The sequence below is a fragment of the Rutidosis leptorrhynchoides genome, chromosome 7 (assembly GCF_046630445.1).
Source record: "Rutidosis leptorrhynchoides isolate AG116_Rl617_1_P2 chromosome 7, CSIRO_AGI_Rlap_v1, whole genome shotgun sequence".
NCBI lineage: Eukaryota > Viridiplantae > Streptophyta > Magnoliopsida > Asterales > Asteraceae > Rutidosis > Rutidosis leptorrhynchoides.
The window spans coordinates 82,707,942-82,722,748 of NC_092339.1; the positions used below are offsets into that span (position 1 = coordinate 82,707,942).

Consider the following 14,807-nt stretch of genomic DNA (forward strand, 5'->3'; position numbering starts at 1 on the left):
GCTTTACATTATACCCAATAATGGCCTTTATAACAGCCTTATTCAGGACAGCGTTTAACCATATCAAAATACAATGCTACACTCATCAAGACGTGCGTGCATCTCAAGTCTAAGGACACAAAAACATAATCACTAAAAGATTTACTACTGACTACGATCCATGTAGTGACATCTCATGGTTGGGTCATTTCAATATTCATCATCAATGAATACATATGAATTTTGGTCTCAACAAGTTAACTATTCATCATCAATGAATATAACTAAAATTTCACATTAATCTTAATTCATGTTATTCCCATAACATGACCGATTATGGAGATTTTGAATAATCAACAATTATTCATGGATTAAACATGCTAATATAGAACACAGTGATATAAATGAAAATGATCATATCAAGTATGTCAATTCATTAATATAAAACTACTTAATGTTCCAAAAATATCCAAATATTAAATTACAAATGAAAAAGATCAGCAGCATAACGAAATCCAATACTACTAGCATGATCATCATGCTTGTTATGCATCATGGGCTTCGTGAACGGGTCAGTCACATTATCATTTGTATGAACCTTTAAGAATACTAATATCATTCCTCTTAATGACTTAATGAATGTAGTCAAACTTTTGAAGAAAGTGCCAGATACTTTTATGTACATGTGATTCTTTCAAAAGTATATTAACACTCGAACTATCACAGTACATATTATAGAAGATTAAATGTTGTGTACTACTCTGAGTATAACAACAAACTTCCTTATCTAGACAGCTTTCTGAGCAGCTTCTCAGTCAACAATGTATTCTGCTTTGGTTGTAGATTGTTCAATAGTGCTCTGCCTAGAGCTCTTCCAATCAACTGTCTTGCCCATCATGACAAAAAAACAACGTGACTAGATCGAGAATCATCTTGATCAGTTTGGAAACTAGAATCAGTATAAAACTTAATACTTAACTCTTCTTCCAAACCACCGTAAACCAAGAACATATCATTAGTACCTTGCAAATACTAAAGAATATTCTTAACAACAATCCAATATACTTCACCTGGATTATGTTGACAATGACTCGTCAAACTCAAAACTAATGAAACATCGAGTATAGTACATATCATGGCATACATAATGGATCATATAGCCAAAGCATATGTGATACATTTCATTTGTCTCATCTCATCTGCTGTGATAGGACTTTTGAGACTTTCTCACGGTTATGCCTTTTTGCATTGGCAAAGCTCCATGCTTGGAGTTTTGCATGCTAAATATCTGCAAGATAATGTATGTACTTTGATTCAAACCAATAAGCCAATTGGATCTATTGTATAGATCCTCATTCCAATAATATAAGTAGCTTCATCAAGATCCTTTATGGAAATACATTCTCTAAGCCAAGACTTGACATCTTGCAAGTTGGAATGTTATTTCTAATAAGTAATATGTCATCAACATATAAGATCAAGAAGACTACTCTGCTCCCACTAGCTCTAATGTAAACTCGGGACTTATCTTGGTTTTGAGAAAAATTAAACACTTTGATATTCTCATTAAACTTAAGATTCTAGCTCCTGGATGCTTGCTTTTATCCATAAATAGATTTTTAGAAGCTTGCATACTTTATTAAGATGCTTAGGATTCATAAACCCTTCCGGCTGAACCATATATACGTCCTAGCTTAGGTCGCCATTTAGGAAAGAGGTTTTGACATCCATTAGCCATATTTTATTATCATGAAAAGTAACTATGGCAATAAATATCCTAATTGTTTTAAGGCTAGCGACTGGTGAAAAACTTTCATCATAACCTTTTGTCATCATCGAGCTTTAAAAGTGTTTACATTACCATCCATATCAGTCTTCCTTTGAAGACCCATTTTTACCTTATTGTCTTACAATTGAGTAGAAGATCAATCAAGTCTCATACTTGATTATCCTTCATGGACTGCATATCTGTATTCACAGAATCTAGTCATTTTCAGATTCAGGACCTGATATGGCCTCATGCAGCTAGAGGGTTCATCATAATCCCTTAGTTGAGGTTTATCTGAATTAATCAGATAATTAAATCTCGTAAGCCGATGAGTTCTACTAGATCTATAAAGTGCAGGTGTAACACGTTCTGGCTCACCAACAGTGCGCTCAGTTTCAACGTGTAGATTTCTAGTGCTTAATGAAGGTATGTTACTTTAAAGTACTTGAATTTCTTCAAGATCTACTTTACTCCCACTGACTTCTTGTAAGAGAAGATCTCTTTCCAGGAATTCAGCAGACTGAGCAGAAAACACGTTGTCTTCAGCTTGGTAGTAAAAGTAGTAACCCATTGTTTCCTTTATGTATCGTACAAAGTAACATTAGATAGTTCTAGGTTCTAATTTGTTTGAAGTGTCATGCTTCACCTACGCTTTACAACCCAGACTTTCAGATAAGACAACTTGGGATTCTTCCCATGCCATAACTCATATGGTGTCTTTTCTACTTTCATAGTTGGAATCACATTGAGTATGACTACAGCAGACTCTCATGCATATCCTTAAAAGACGATAGTAGAGAAATCAGACTCATCACAAATCAAACTATATCAAGTAAAGTTCGATTCCTCTTACTCAGACACACCATCGTGTTGTGGTGTGTAAGGTAGAGTGAACTATGAGACAATCCCACAATTCTTTAGGTAGTCCAAAAACTCTTGACTCATAAACTTACTTACTTCATCGGAGCGAAGTGCTTTAATGGTCTTTCCAAGCTGATTATCTACTTTATTTTGGAATACTTTTGAATGTTAAAATAGCTTTATGTTTATGTTTCAGCAAGTGAACATAATCATAGCTACTGTACTCATCAGTAAATGTAATGAAGTAAAATTAACTAAATCTATACATTGTTCTTAAAGGGCTAAATACAACAGTATGTATTAGTCCTAAAAGATCTTTAGCTCTTTTACCTAAATCGGAGAAAGAAGTATTTGTCATCTTTTCACATAAACATGACTCGCATACATCAAATGACTCAAAGTCAATTGATTCCAAAAGTCCATTAGATTAGAGTTTTGAAATGCATTGTTTGTTTATATGACCAATATGACAATGTCATAGATAGGTCTTATTCAAGTCTTGCTTGAAGACTTTGGCGATGTAGGTATACACATAATTCTCATTTGAAATTACACTATGCATATCAATTTCAAAAATACCATCACGTGGATAGGTATTAAGATAAATATATTATCCTTGGAAACTGAAATACCTAAGTGTGTAAATGCAAGTTCAATACTAACATCTTTCAAACTATGTCGCTCGCAGTATTGAGAGCATAATGCTATTGTTCCAACAAAACAATAAGACCACTTAGAGAAGTAAGTTCAGAGGTACCAATAGCTTTAACAAAAGCTTGATCCCCTTTGCCTACTTGCAAATCCAGTGTGTCTTTCTTCAGTCTATTACTTCTTCTCATTCCCTTCATACTGTTACAAGTGTGAAGGCCACAACCAGTTAACAAAGATCTATGAATCACTAGAAGAAGTATATAACTATATATGGAATATACCTGATTTGCTAGTCTCACCAGCGTTGCCTTTTCTCAGCTCAGATTGGAAGATATGACAACTTCCTTCTCCAATTGCCAACTTTTTCACAATGAAAACATTCAGCGTCTTTTGTTGGGCTTTCCTTCTTGGAAGGTGGAATATTTTTCCTAGCAAATGATTTGTCATTTTCCTTCCACAAAGTATTCGACTTATTCTTTTTCACCCTTCAATCCTATTTCTTCCTGATCATCAAACAACATTCGATAATCATTTTGCTGAGCAGCAGCAACTGACACAACAGGAAGAAAGGATATGGGTTCTAAACTTTATTCAACTTCTAATTATGCTTGAGAATAATTCTCAGGTTGCAGTGCCAGTCTAGGAAGTTTGAACATTGAGTTTATCCTTCTCCAACAAAGAAGGAAGTGTGTTTTGGTTTACGTTTTGATTATTTGACATCTACAACAGATATAAGATTCAATTTAGTATTTTCGATATTGAGCTTTAATAAATTAACTACCCAAGTTTTTATAATTAAAAAAACAATTAATTTACGAAAGCATAAGATCCACATAGAGGTTCCATAGCCACATTTGTTGATCAGCTAGCAGTTATGGAGTCTATTTGTATGAATATATGATATACCCCGTTTGTTTGGTAGCATAAAGTAAATCAAAAGAATATACTGTTTTCGATTTCTTTGTCTGTAATATTTGATTTGGTTTTAAAAAGTCGTATTTCTCAAATACTTTAGGGGTATGTCATGTAACTTATAATTAATAATTTCTATCATGTCGCTTTCATGTGAATAGTAAATTAATTAATTTCGTTTCATTTACTATTCATATGAATAGTAAATGAATTAATTTCGATTTACTATTTTGTTACTTGAGTAATATATATGCATCATATATATATATTTTATTTGACGTCTCGGTGTATATGTGTGTGACCCCGAAGGCTCAAATGAAGTTGGCCATATAGTTATATGTTGTACCTTGCACATTAATCCTACAGAGTTTGTATAGTCCCTGTTTCAAGTTTTATACTTGTTGATGTGCATGAGCTCACATGCCACCTATTGTATCATTTTCTTCAAGTAATATAAAAGTCTTTTGTCTTTAAAAAAAAAACAAATGAATTTAAGTGTTTTTTTATGATGATTTGGTTAGCACCTTTAGTTATTCATGGACTCCATAACCAGGAAAACTAGTTTAACCGAAACACAAAAACCCGAATCAAAACGATAGTGTGTTAGTGATTTAAGTGAAATCAGACAATACATTTTAGTGGATTGAATTTACTAGGTTGAAAGTGAAGCAATCTCTAATGCTCTAGAACAAATTTGAAGATTGTTGAGTACACGTCCGTTAAAGAGCTAAAAGAGATAGCTTGAGTTGGTTATAGTCTGAGTTAAATAAAACTATGATTTGGCTGTCCAGGTTTACGGTGCGCCGCATCATCATTGTGGTGCGCCGCACCATATAACATGAAAAGGACCACTCGAAGTCAGTAAGTCATATGACTAACACGAGGAGTGGTGCGCCGCATCATCATTGTGGTGCGCCGCACCATATAACATGAAAAGGACCACTCGAAGTCAGTAAGTTTTGGTGTGTTAATGCACCATATGACTGACACGAGGAGTGGTGCGCCGCACCTCTTATATGGTGCGTCGCACCACAGTGCTGTCTGTACAGAAAAGGTGCAACTTTTACCAAACGTTTTGCAACGTTTCACAAAGAGTTGGTTATTGTACTCGGATGTTTCAGGACATGTTTAAGGGGTTTATTAGTGTTCTAAAGCACCCTTTCAAACAAGTCCATAGCCAAGGGTTGTAACTCTTGATCATAACCAATTTTGAAAGGATGCAACACTTCATTACACATTTTGACCCATTATAAATATATGGATTCATTTCTATGAAAAAGGTTACATATTTTGCTCCAGATTTTGGACATTCTATATACACTTTCAAACAATAACATCCAGATTATACAATCTACAATTGCTAGATTTGTTATCTTTTAGTCGAGACGACAAATCATTCCTTGTCATATCTCAATCATGATTTTGTGTAACCGCGTAGGGTCGAAATACTTGATTCGGAAAGTGATTACACGATTCAAGGAACAATCCGGTCATTATATTCTACAACCCTAGCCCCAAAGATATAACATAGTGCAGAAGCAACAAGATCTGAGCGAACACAAAATCAAGATGGAACTATAAGACTCTTCGTCCAAACAATTCTCTATTTACTCGAGGCTCTAACATTTTTGTTTGAATACACCCTTTTTTGTTCGACTTCCATTTTTTTTATTCGAATTCGCAACTGTGGAACAAATTGTAGAATGAAAATTTGTTCGAACATGAACAAAATTGTTTGAATTCATCCAGTTTTGTTCGAATTTGGATATTATTGTTCGAATTCAGCTTTTTTTTTCTTTCAAAATTTAACTCAATTTGAAGTTTAGAGTTTAGGGTTTTGGATTTAGATTTTAAAACCCTAAACCCTAAACTCTAAACCGTTCGTGTTAAACGCTAATTAATCTAAATCCTAAATCTAAACCCTAAACTAGATCTAAACCCTAAAATGTAGAAAATGAATGTAGAACAACATGTAGAACAAGATTGTAGGACCGGAAGTGATATCAGATGCATTTTACAAATTGTTCGACTACACCCAAATTCTTTCGGCCGTCCCCTTCTTTTTCGACCCATCGAGTTCTTTGAGTTATATCTCCTAAAAAGTTCTCTTTGGATCCCTTCACTATATAGGTTGAGGATCTAGAGAGAACCAATGGTAGGAGAGAACCCAGAGAACCCACAGACTAATCCTCAGTTGGTCCACAAACCGAACCTCAGTCTGTTCACAGACTAAGCCTTAGTCTGTAAAAGAAAATTACAAATATTATTTTTTTAATTCACGTGACACAGGTTGAGCACAGATTGAGCTCAATCTGTTGCAGATTGAGCTGGACAAATTGAATTCTTCAACTATATGTATCTACTGGAGAAGACGTAGTTAAATTAGGCGTATATGGTAGATGCATTTCAAAAAATTAAAGAAAATTGGATATGCAAATTAATAAAAAGGGTTAGGGGTGTGTTTGGGTGACGAGCTTGTTGGAGCTTATGTGAGCTTATAAGAGCTTGAGCTTATGATTTTAATAAGTTCCAAGTCATAAGCTTCGTTTGGTAGAGAAAAAAAGTAGAGCTTATGAAAATCATAAGCTCTGAAAAAATAAGCTACTTTTAGTAGCTTATGAAAAAAAGTAGAGCTTATGAACTGGAAAATAAGCTCCAGCTATTTTATCAAACACTTATAAAATATAATAAGCTCCAGCTACCAACTTAAAAAATAAGCTCCAGCTCCAGCTCCAGCTCCAGCTCCATCTCATAAGCTCCAGCTCCAGCTACAAGCTCGAGCTCCAGCTAATTTAATCCAAACACACGCAAGTTAATAAAAATAAAAAAAGGAGTTAAAAGTTAAAAGTAAAAATCATTTGTGTATCCCAAAAACTACTCTGTAGTAACTTATCAGATGAGTTGGAGGATAAGACGGCTGACATATAAAAACCTTTTATCCCCAAAATCCATAACAACCGATCCATCCATCCATCCATCCATCGATCTCTTCCCCTCAATTCAATCTTTCTTTCCATAATTAGAACATGGAGACATTGAATCAAACCCTAACGTCTGCTGCTACCGTTAACGGATTCTATAAACCATGCCTTAAATCGTCGCCACCGGTCGTTATCTATCAACGCCGTCACAAACTAATTAAAGCCTCCTCAGCTGCTGCCGTTGAGCAACAAACACACAAAAGAGTTGCACTCCTCAGAATTGGTACTCGTGGCAGGTGCTAATTCATTCATTTTCCTGAATTTTATTTAGTTTCATTTGCATTGCATATATTATCATATTCATTTGATATGTTGTTGTTAATTTGTGTATTAGATTTGATAACAATATGTAATTTGTAATGTTAGTGTGAAACATAGATTCAATAACTGTATTAGAGTTGTTACAATTGTTCAAGGTTTCACATATGTATCACAATATTTGTTTCTCAAATTTTAATAGTTTATATGTCCTGGCTCATAGACTAATAAAGGTAGTTGATTTTTATGGCAAATTCCTAGGAGTAACATATATTTCGTAATAGATCGATATAGGGAACGTACATTCGCACATTAGAAGGAGGAAAAGCGCAAGTTTGGTCATAAAAAGGGTAACTTGGAGTGAAAAGCTTGATATAGGCAACCAAATATGTTACCTTTTTTATTAACGAAAAATGAAATTTCACTCCGTTTTAATACCAACATCAAATTTACAATCCTTTTAATATGCAAATGGAACTTAAATTTTCTATATCTAGCTTTTTTGAAACTATTGTTGCGATTTTACCCTTATTTAGAACTATCCCTTTAAAAGATATCCCTGAGTTTCTTGCAAGAGGTCTCAGGTACGAATCATGTCTAGGACGAATATTTTGTGGTGGCCATGGAAGGTTTGGAAACATCCAAGGACTAATCTTGCTAGGCTACGTACATCGGAGTATGGGGTCGGATCACTCGCCCTCACGGGTAGCCCGAACAGGAAAAAGGAAAACTTTCTACATACCTTAAAAAATTCACTAAATGTTTAAGGACGTACCGTGCCTATAGTTAAATTTTCCCCTGGTTTATTTATTAGATTCCATGATATACCAAAAGGGTCATTGGCCTGGCGGTATCGAGGTGCCCCTCTGACTTTGAGGTCATGGGTTCAAGTTCTGGGGTGGACAAGATGTATATATTCGTGTAAAAATCGTGTTGGGTGTGTGCGTTTGCCTTTAAAAAAAAAAAATTTCCATGTTATTTTTGTCTTGTTTGATGATTGATCACACTATATCATGAGATGAATCAGTTAACATATTTTATATTTATATTTTATACAACAGTCCATTAGCTCTTGCACAAGCTTACGAGACACGAGAGAAGCTCATGGCTTCAAGTACCGAATTAGCAGAAGACGGTGCTATCGAAATTGTAGTCATTAAAACAACAGGTGACAAAATATTAAGTCAACCACTTGCAGATATTGGTGGCAAGGGTTTGTTCACTAAAGAGATAGACGAGGCTCTTTTAAACAGTGAAATCGACATTGCTGTTCATTCGATGAAAGACGTACCCACTTATCTACCTGATAAAACTATCTTGCCTTGCAATCTTCCACGTGAAGACGTTCGTGATGCATTTATTTCATTAAACGCAACTTCATTAGCTGATTTGCCACCTGGCAGTGTTGTTGGTACTGCGTCATTAAGAAGAAAGTCACAATTGCTTCACCGATATCCTTCACTCTCTGTAAGACCTTGCAGCTTGTAATATCAATCATTATCTACATTTGTACTAATTACACTGTTGTAAAAGTTGGCCGATGCGTCGGTTTGGGGACTAGCCCGTCCCGAGTCACCCAAAAACACCTTAAAAGTCGGGTCAAACACGGTATTGTCATTCAGTAGCAATTTCATTCAGAACCTTTGAATCATTCAGATTATGAACCGTTCATCACTTAATCATTCAGTTTTATCAAACACACCCTTAGTCAGCCTGATTATAGTCGGTCTGAATCAGGCTGTGTCGGTCTAAGTCAGTCAAAGTCAAAATAGGTCAAAAGTTTTATATTGTAAAATATATCTATGTTTTATGTTTGATATATAGATGTGTAAGTGTAATATATATGTGTTCAATTTCTTAATTACTAAAAGTCAACGTTGGTCAACGCCCACTTTTACAACCTTGACTAATTAATACTCTGTATGTTTAAACCGCATCTACCTTCTTCACAAATGTGTTCTCATATGGTTGATTAAATTAATTGTAGGTGTTGGAGAACTTTAGAGGGAACGTGCAGACACGGTTAAAGAAACTAAACGATGGTGTTGTTGTAGCAACGTTATTAGCATTAGCTGGACTCAAACGGTTAAGTATGACTGAACACGTGTCTTCGATTCTTTCTATTGATGACATGCTTCCAGCTGTCGCACAAGGCGCAATTGGAATTGCTTGTCGAAGTGATGATGATAAGATGGTATGTTGCTGTTTTCATTTGGTTGACCTGAATTTCAACTTTTATTTGTAATGACATTTGATCAAGAATATAACGTATGTAAGAGAAAATGCTAATCGTAGAACAGGATCACTCGTTTGCTACAATTATAACTGGCAAACACGTCAGGTTGGGTCGGTTTGGGTAACGGGTTGGGTCGGTTTGGGTAACGGGTTGAAACCATTTTGGGTTGAAGCTTGTTATGCGCGACCCATTTGACCCATTCACAAGAGCCATTAGACCCGTCTCTATTTACTGAACTCTAGGATTTGATACCCATTTGAACCACTCTTTTATATTTTGTAAAAGACCCAATAGGTTGGAGAAAAACTCATTGGACCTTTTTTTATGTTTTGGTTTACATTATCAGGCCTAAATTTTTTCAAGACCCAATTGACCCTAAAGCTTGACCCATTTTACCCAAATTTGAGAGTATGGATCTCAATTGCCAGGTATAGCTACAATCACTTAATTTGTAGATGTCGAGGTTTGAACATGGATAGGGTGGGTACAAGGTCCTTTTTTAGTATGGGTCGAAATGGGTCGTGTTTGACTGAGTTGACCTGCAGACAGCTTATTGTCCCTTTTTTATAGAGACAATGTTATTATAATTCTTTAATCTGAAATTACAAATACAAATGGTTTAGGAGGTTGCGTATATTATATGTAGACTTTACCTGCTTTCAAGTTTTAACCTTTTTGACCCGTTTGCTATATCTAATTATATGAAACACAGGTAGATGTGAAACAACAGTATATAATCGGTTGACATGGGTCTAAAATACTTGTGCCAAATGTTTCTTTCTTTGCAGGCTAATTACATAGCGAAACTGAACCATGAAGAAACACGATTAGCAGTTGCATGTGAACGGGCTTTTTTATTGACACTCGATGGATCGTGCAGAACACCGATAGCCGGTTACGCTTGCAGGGACGAAGATGGTAATTGCCTCTTTAGAGGATTAGTCGCCTCCCCTGATGGAACTAAAGGTAATAATAATAAACATAAATAAAATATATATTTAAAAAACATCCGATACATATAATTGTATATACTTGATGTTGATAACTAGTAACTGTTAATTTTTTGTCGTTGTTGGTTTTTGTACAGTACTAGAAACTTCAAGAAAAGGATTGTATGCTTATGATGATATGATTTCGATGGGGAAAGATGCTGGTGAGGAACTACTCTCGCGTGCAGGTCCCGGATTTTTTGATAGTTAAGGTTTTTAATTTTTGGATTTAATTTGGCTAATAGCATAGATGAGGTGTTTTGGTTTCATGTATCACTTGTGTAGTGTAAGAATAGCATTTGATTTGTTGTATCAATTGTGTAACATGAACCGTATAATGAGGGTTTATTGTATCAATTGTGTTATTTAAGAATAGAGTTTCCAGATTAGTTCCTAAAGTTTGCTGGTAAATGTTACTGTATAGTAAAGGGTCAGGTCAAGTCATAAACTTTGGCTGAAATTGAATGGGTCAAAGTGAAGGGTATTTTTGTAAGTGAGATCATATATTTTTTTCCATGTGATCCATATGTGTGTAAGTCCATTGTTCAATCTACAATAAATGTCCAAAACCAAATAATTATTGAATTAGTATATGATACGGACTCGATACGAACTAAGAACTTACAAACATGATCAACCAAACATGTGAGACAGACCTATTTAAAACTTCAATCTCCAATGACCTCCAAAAAACGTCCTTCAAAAACGCCGCAAGTCCAAAATCAACTGAAGGACGGACAGTTGAAACCCAAAGATTGGTCCACCGCAAACTGCAACCATAACTGGAACAAGAAATCACCCAATCTACGCCCGAAAGCCAATAAATCACCCTAATAGACCTGCCAACACGAGGAAAAAAAAACACTGTAAATTTCGAATCCTGAAAGCCACCGACACAAAGAAACAACTACACACAAACGGGTGTCTAAACACCTTGAAACCACAATGGACCACCACCTAGTAGAAATCGGTAGCATGAAGGAAATCTAGAACGAAACTTGAGTCATATCGGAGAGCAGCAGCACAAGGACATCACCATCCCATCGGAATAGAACCCATGGTTTGCACAAACGTCAAACAGAAAGGTGTCCAATTTCATATTTTTGTAGATATAATTAATTAATTTCATTAATTGTACTAGTGGTTTGGTATAAATATCTTTTTATTGCAAATGTATGTAAGGTGTTCAAATTTGTCGTGTAAAATTTCCTCAAATATTAGATATAGCAAAATCCTAGCTACTATAGCTTTATGAAATGTCACAACTCGATTTAGATCTAAATTTTGTATTTTATTCGACATAAAATACTTACAGATTTCTAATTTCCTATCACCCAGCTCGTACACTACCGATTTTACGTACTTTACTCGCGCATTGCAAAGATAATATGATACTTGTTAACATATTAAATTGAATCAGTAAACGCTCTTCATGACATTTGCATTAACAACTCTAGTAATTATTATGAACTGGTCATGAACTCGTATATAGTAAGAATAGAACCTTCAATTCAGATTTAGTTATATTTAAGAGCAAAAGAGGATTGAATTGAATCATTTCATTCAACAAAAACTAACTATTACAAAGTACAAGTGAACATATATAAATACAATTTGCCTTACAGCTTGGCACTATAACCACCTACACTATGTAACTAACTCAATAACTAACTCTAACAGACTTTCTATAGATATTTTCCAAGTTTTGCCCATTGACTTGATATGGTGTTGACTTCTTTGACTGTGTTGTTGACTGCAGGAGCTATACCATTACCCTCCCCGCAAGTTGGCAATGTGTAAGGATCACATATGCCAAACTTGGAGATTCATTTAAAGTGTGGAGTTCGACTGAGTCCTTTGGTGACCACATCTGCTACTTGACTGGGAGATGGAACAGAAACAGTTGAGATTGTTCCTGCCTTGATCTTGTCATGAACAAAGTGACAGTTAATCTCTATATGCTTGGTTCTGGCATGCTGAATAGGGTTGGATGCTAAAGCAATTGCAGATTCATTATCACAGTAAATAGGCACAGGCTTGGTTAATGGAATTTTTAGATCATTTAGAAGACTTTGTAGCAATGTGATTTCACAAGTACAGTCTGCCAATGCTCTGTATTCTGCTTCTGTGGAAGATCTTGAGACCACTTTTTGCTTTTTGGATTGCCAGGAGACTAGACAAGGACCCAAGAAGATACAATACCCTGTGATGGATCTTCTAGACGTGAGACAGTTAGCCCAATCACTGTCACAGTATGCCTTTAATGTGAGGTCTGTATGAAATGGAAAATGTAAACCTTGACCTGGACAAAGTTTTATGTATCTCAAAACTTTGTGAAGGGCATTTAGGTGACTTGTTCGAGGTTGTTGTCCAAATTGACTAAGTTCCTGGGCTGCAAATGATAAGTCTGGTCTGGTGATGGTAAGGTAAATTAATTTACCTACCAGGGTTCTATAATGAGATGCATCTTGTAGGAATTCTCCAGCTTCTGCAGAGAGTTTGGTATTTGGATCTATAGGTACAGATGATGGTTTTTCATCTAAAATCCCAGTTGCATCAAGTAATTCTAAAGCATATTTCCTCTGTGACATAGTAATACCATTTTGATTCTTGATGAATTCAATACTAAGGTAGTAACTGATGTTTCCCAGATCTTTGATGCTGAATGTAGTGTGAAGATTTTGTTTTAGTTGTGTAACAAGTGTTGGATTTGTTGGTGATTTAAGCTTTTTAACAAAACAATTTTCAAATTAATTATTATCATGTACATACATATAATACAATAATTTTAAGCGGAAGCGTATTAATTATATTAATACTAAATCACCAAAACGGATCCATATGATTTATACGGTTAAATAAATAAATACAACAAGAGAGTTTAAAGTTTAAAGATTATACCTTTCTTGAAGAACCGGTTGAAGGAAGAGAAACTAACAACCAAAAGTATGATTGCCGTTAGGGTAGTCCACACTACACTTCGAACAACGTCAAACGGATGTGCTAGTCCAGTCAAGTAATAATAAATAATTACAAGAATTATTTATTTAAATCGTATAACTCTAAAAATATGTACTGTTTCGTTCGTATCACAAAAGAATTGTATGGGTTTTATAATTGCCGACGAAAAACTTAAAACTTTGTAGGGTTGTTTTCTTACGAAAAGTCAAACAAAAATTGGTTGCGAATTGATTTTTTTTTTTTTTTTTCTCGTCGTCATACTCAAACAGAGAGCCCATGAGACATTATATATACTCCTCAAACTAGATGTTGGTGTACGAATATGAGGGTCGGTGCAAAATACAAATCATAATCAAATAAGGATTATCTATTATTTTAATATGAATAACCTTATTTCCTTGTTTGCAAACTTGATGCAAACGTAATTCTTTTTTTTTTTCATACGAAAGTTATTTTATTAATTAATTAATTAAATACTTTTATTTATTACTTGACTAATATATATCACACATATATATTATTAAATGACGTCTAGGTGTATAAGTGTGTGACCCCGAAGGCTCACATTAATTCAGCCATATAGTTATGTGTTGTACCTTGCGCATTAATCCTACAGACTCCCACTTGTGCACGGCACAACACCAAGTAACTATACAAACAATGGTTAGCGTCTAGCAACACGCCATTGTCCCCAAATTCATGTGAGGGTAGTTTCTCAGAACTGCTCATAGTAAGTGTTAAATGTCATTTATCCCTTTGTTTCAGATACTTTAGTTAAACTTGAGACATGGATCATTAGTCATTCTCATTTGTTTAACAACTTTGTTTCTCGATTCTCAGAAGTGAATTAGATCACCAAACTAATTAAGTATCATCTCAATTACATTTGGGTGCGGCCACACGAATATCTTATTCATTCATCGAGGAGCTCAAAAGTATCTAACTCCAAACAGGTTGGAGGAACAAATCCTATCTTGCATACACGTGTCTGTCACAAGCTTCACATTAAACCCAATAATGGCTTTTATAACAGCCTTATTCAGGACAGCGTTTAACCATATCAAAGTATAATGCTCCACACATCGAAACCGGCGTGCATCTCAAGTCGAAGGACATTATGACATAACCACTTGCGAGTTTCACTATTGATGCTGATCCATATAGTGAAATTTCGAAGGTTGGGTCATTCCAATATGCATCCTGTAGCGACC

At 35.1% G+C, this 14,807-nt stretch overlaps 1 protein-coding gene across 1 annotated transcript; it reads left to right on the forward strand.

Annotated features, from left to right (window-relative positions):
• The first annotated feature begins 7,141 nt into the window (after positions 1-7,141).
• On the forward strand, positions 7,142-11,023 carry LOC139857642 (porphobilinogen deaminase, chloroplastic). Its single transcript, XM_071846459.1, has 5 exons — positions 7,142-7,388; positions 8,472-8,877; positions 9,398-9,604; positions 10,435-10,612; positions 10,734-11,023. Exons 1-5 carry the CDS (start codon positions 7,198-7,200, stop codon positions 10,844-10,846), a joined length of 1,095 nt encoding a protein of 364 aa, XP_071702560.1. The 5' UTR covers positions 7,142-7,197; the 3' UTR covers positions 10,847-11,023.
• The last annotated feature ends 3,784 nt before the right edge of the window (positions 11,024-14,807 follow it).

Coding starts and splice junctions, on each gene's coding strand:
- LOC139857642 (XM_071846459.1), top strand. CDS start 7,198: ATGGAGACATTGAATCAAACCCTAACGTCTGCTGCTACCGTTAACGGA. Junction 8,878..9,397: donor ACCGATATCCTTCACTCTCT/GTAAGACCTTGC, acceptor AATTAATTGTAG/GTGTTGGAGAACTTTAGAGG. Junction 9,605..10,434: donor GAAGTGATGATGATAAGATG/GTATGTTGCTGT, acceptor CTTTCTTTGCAG/GCTAATTACATAGCGAAACT.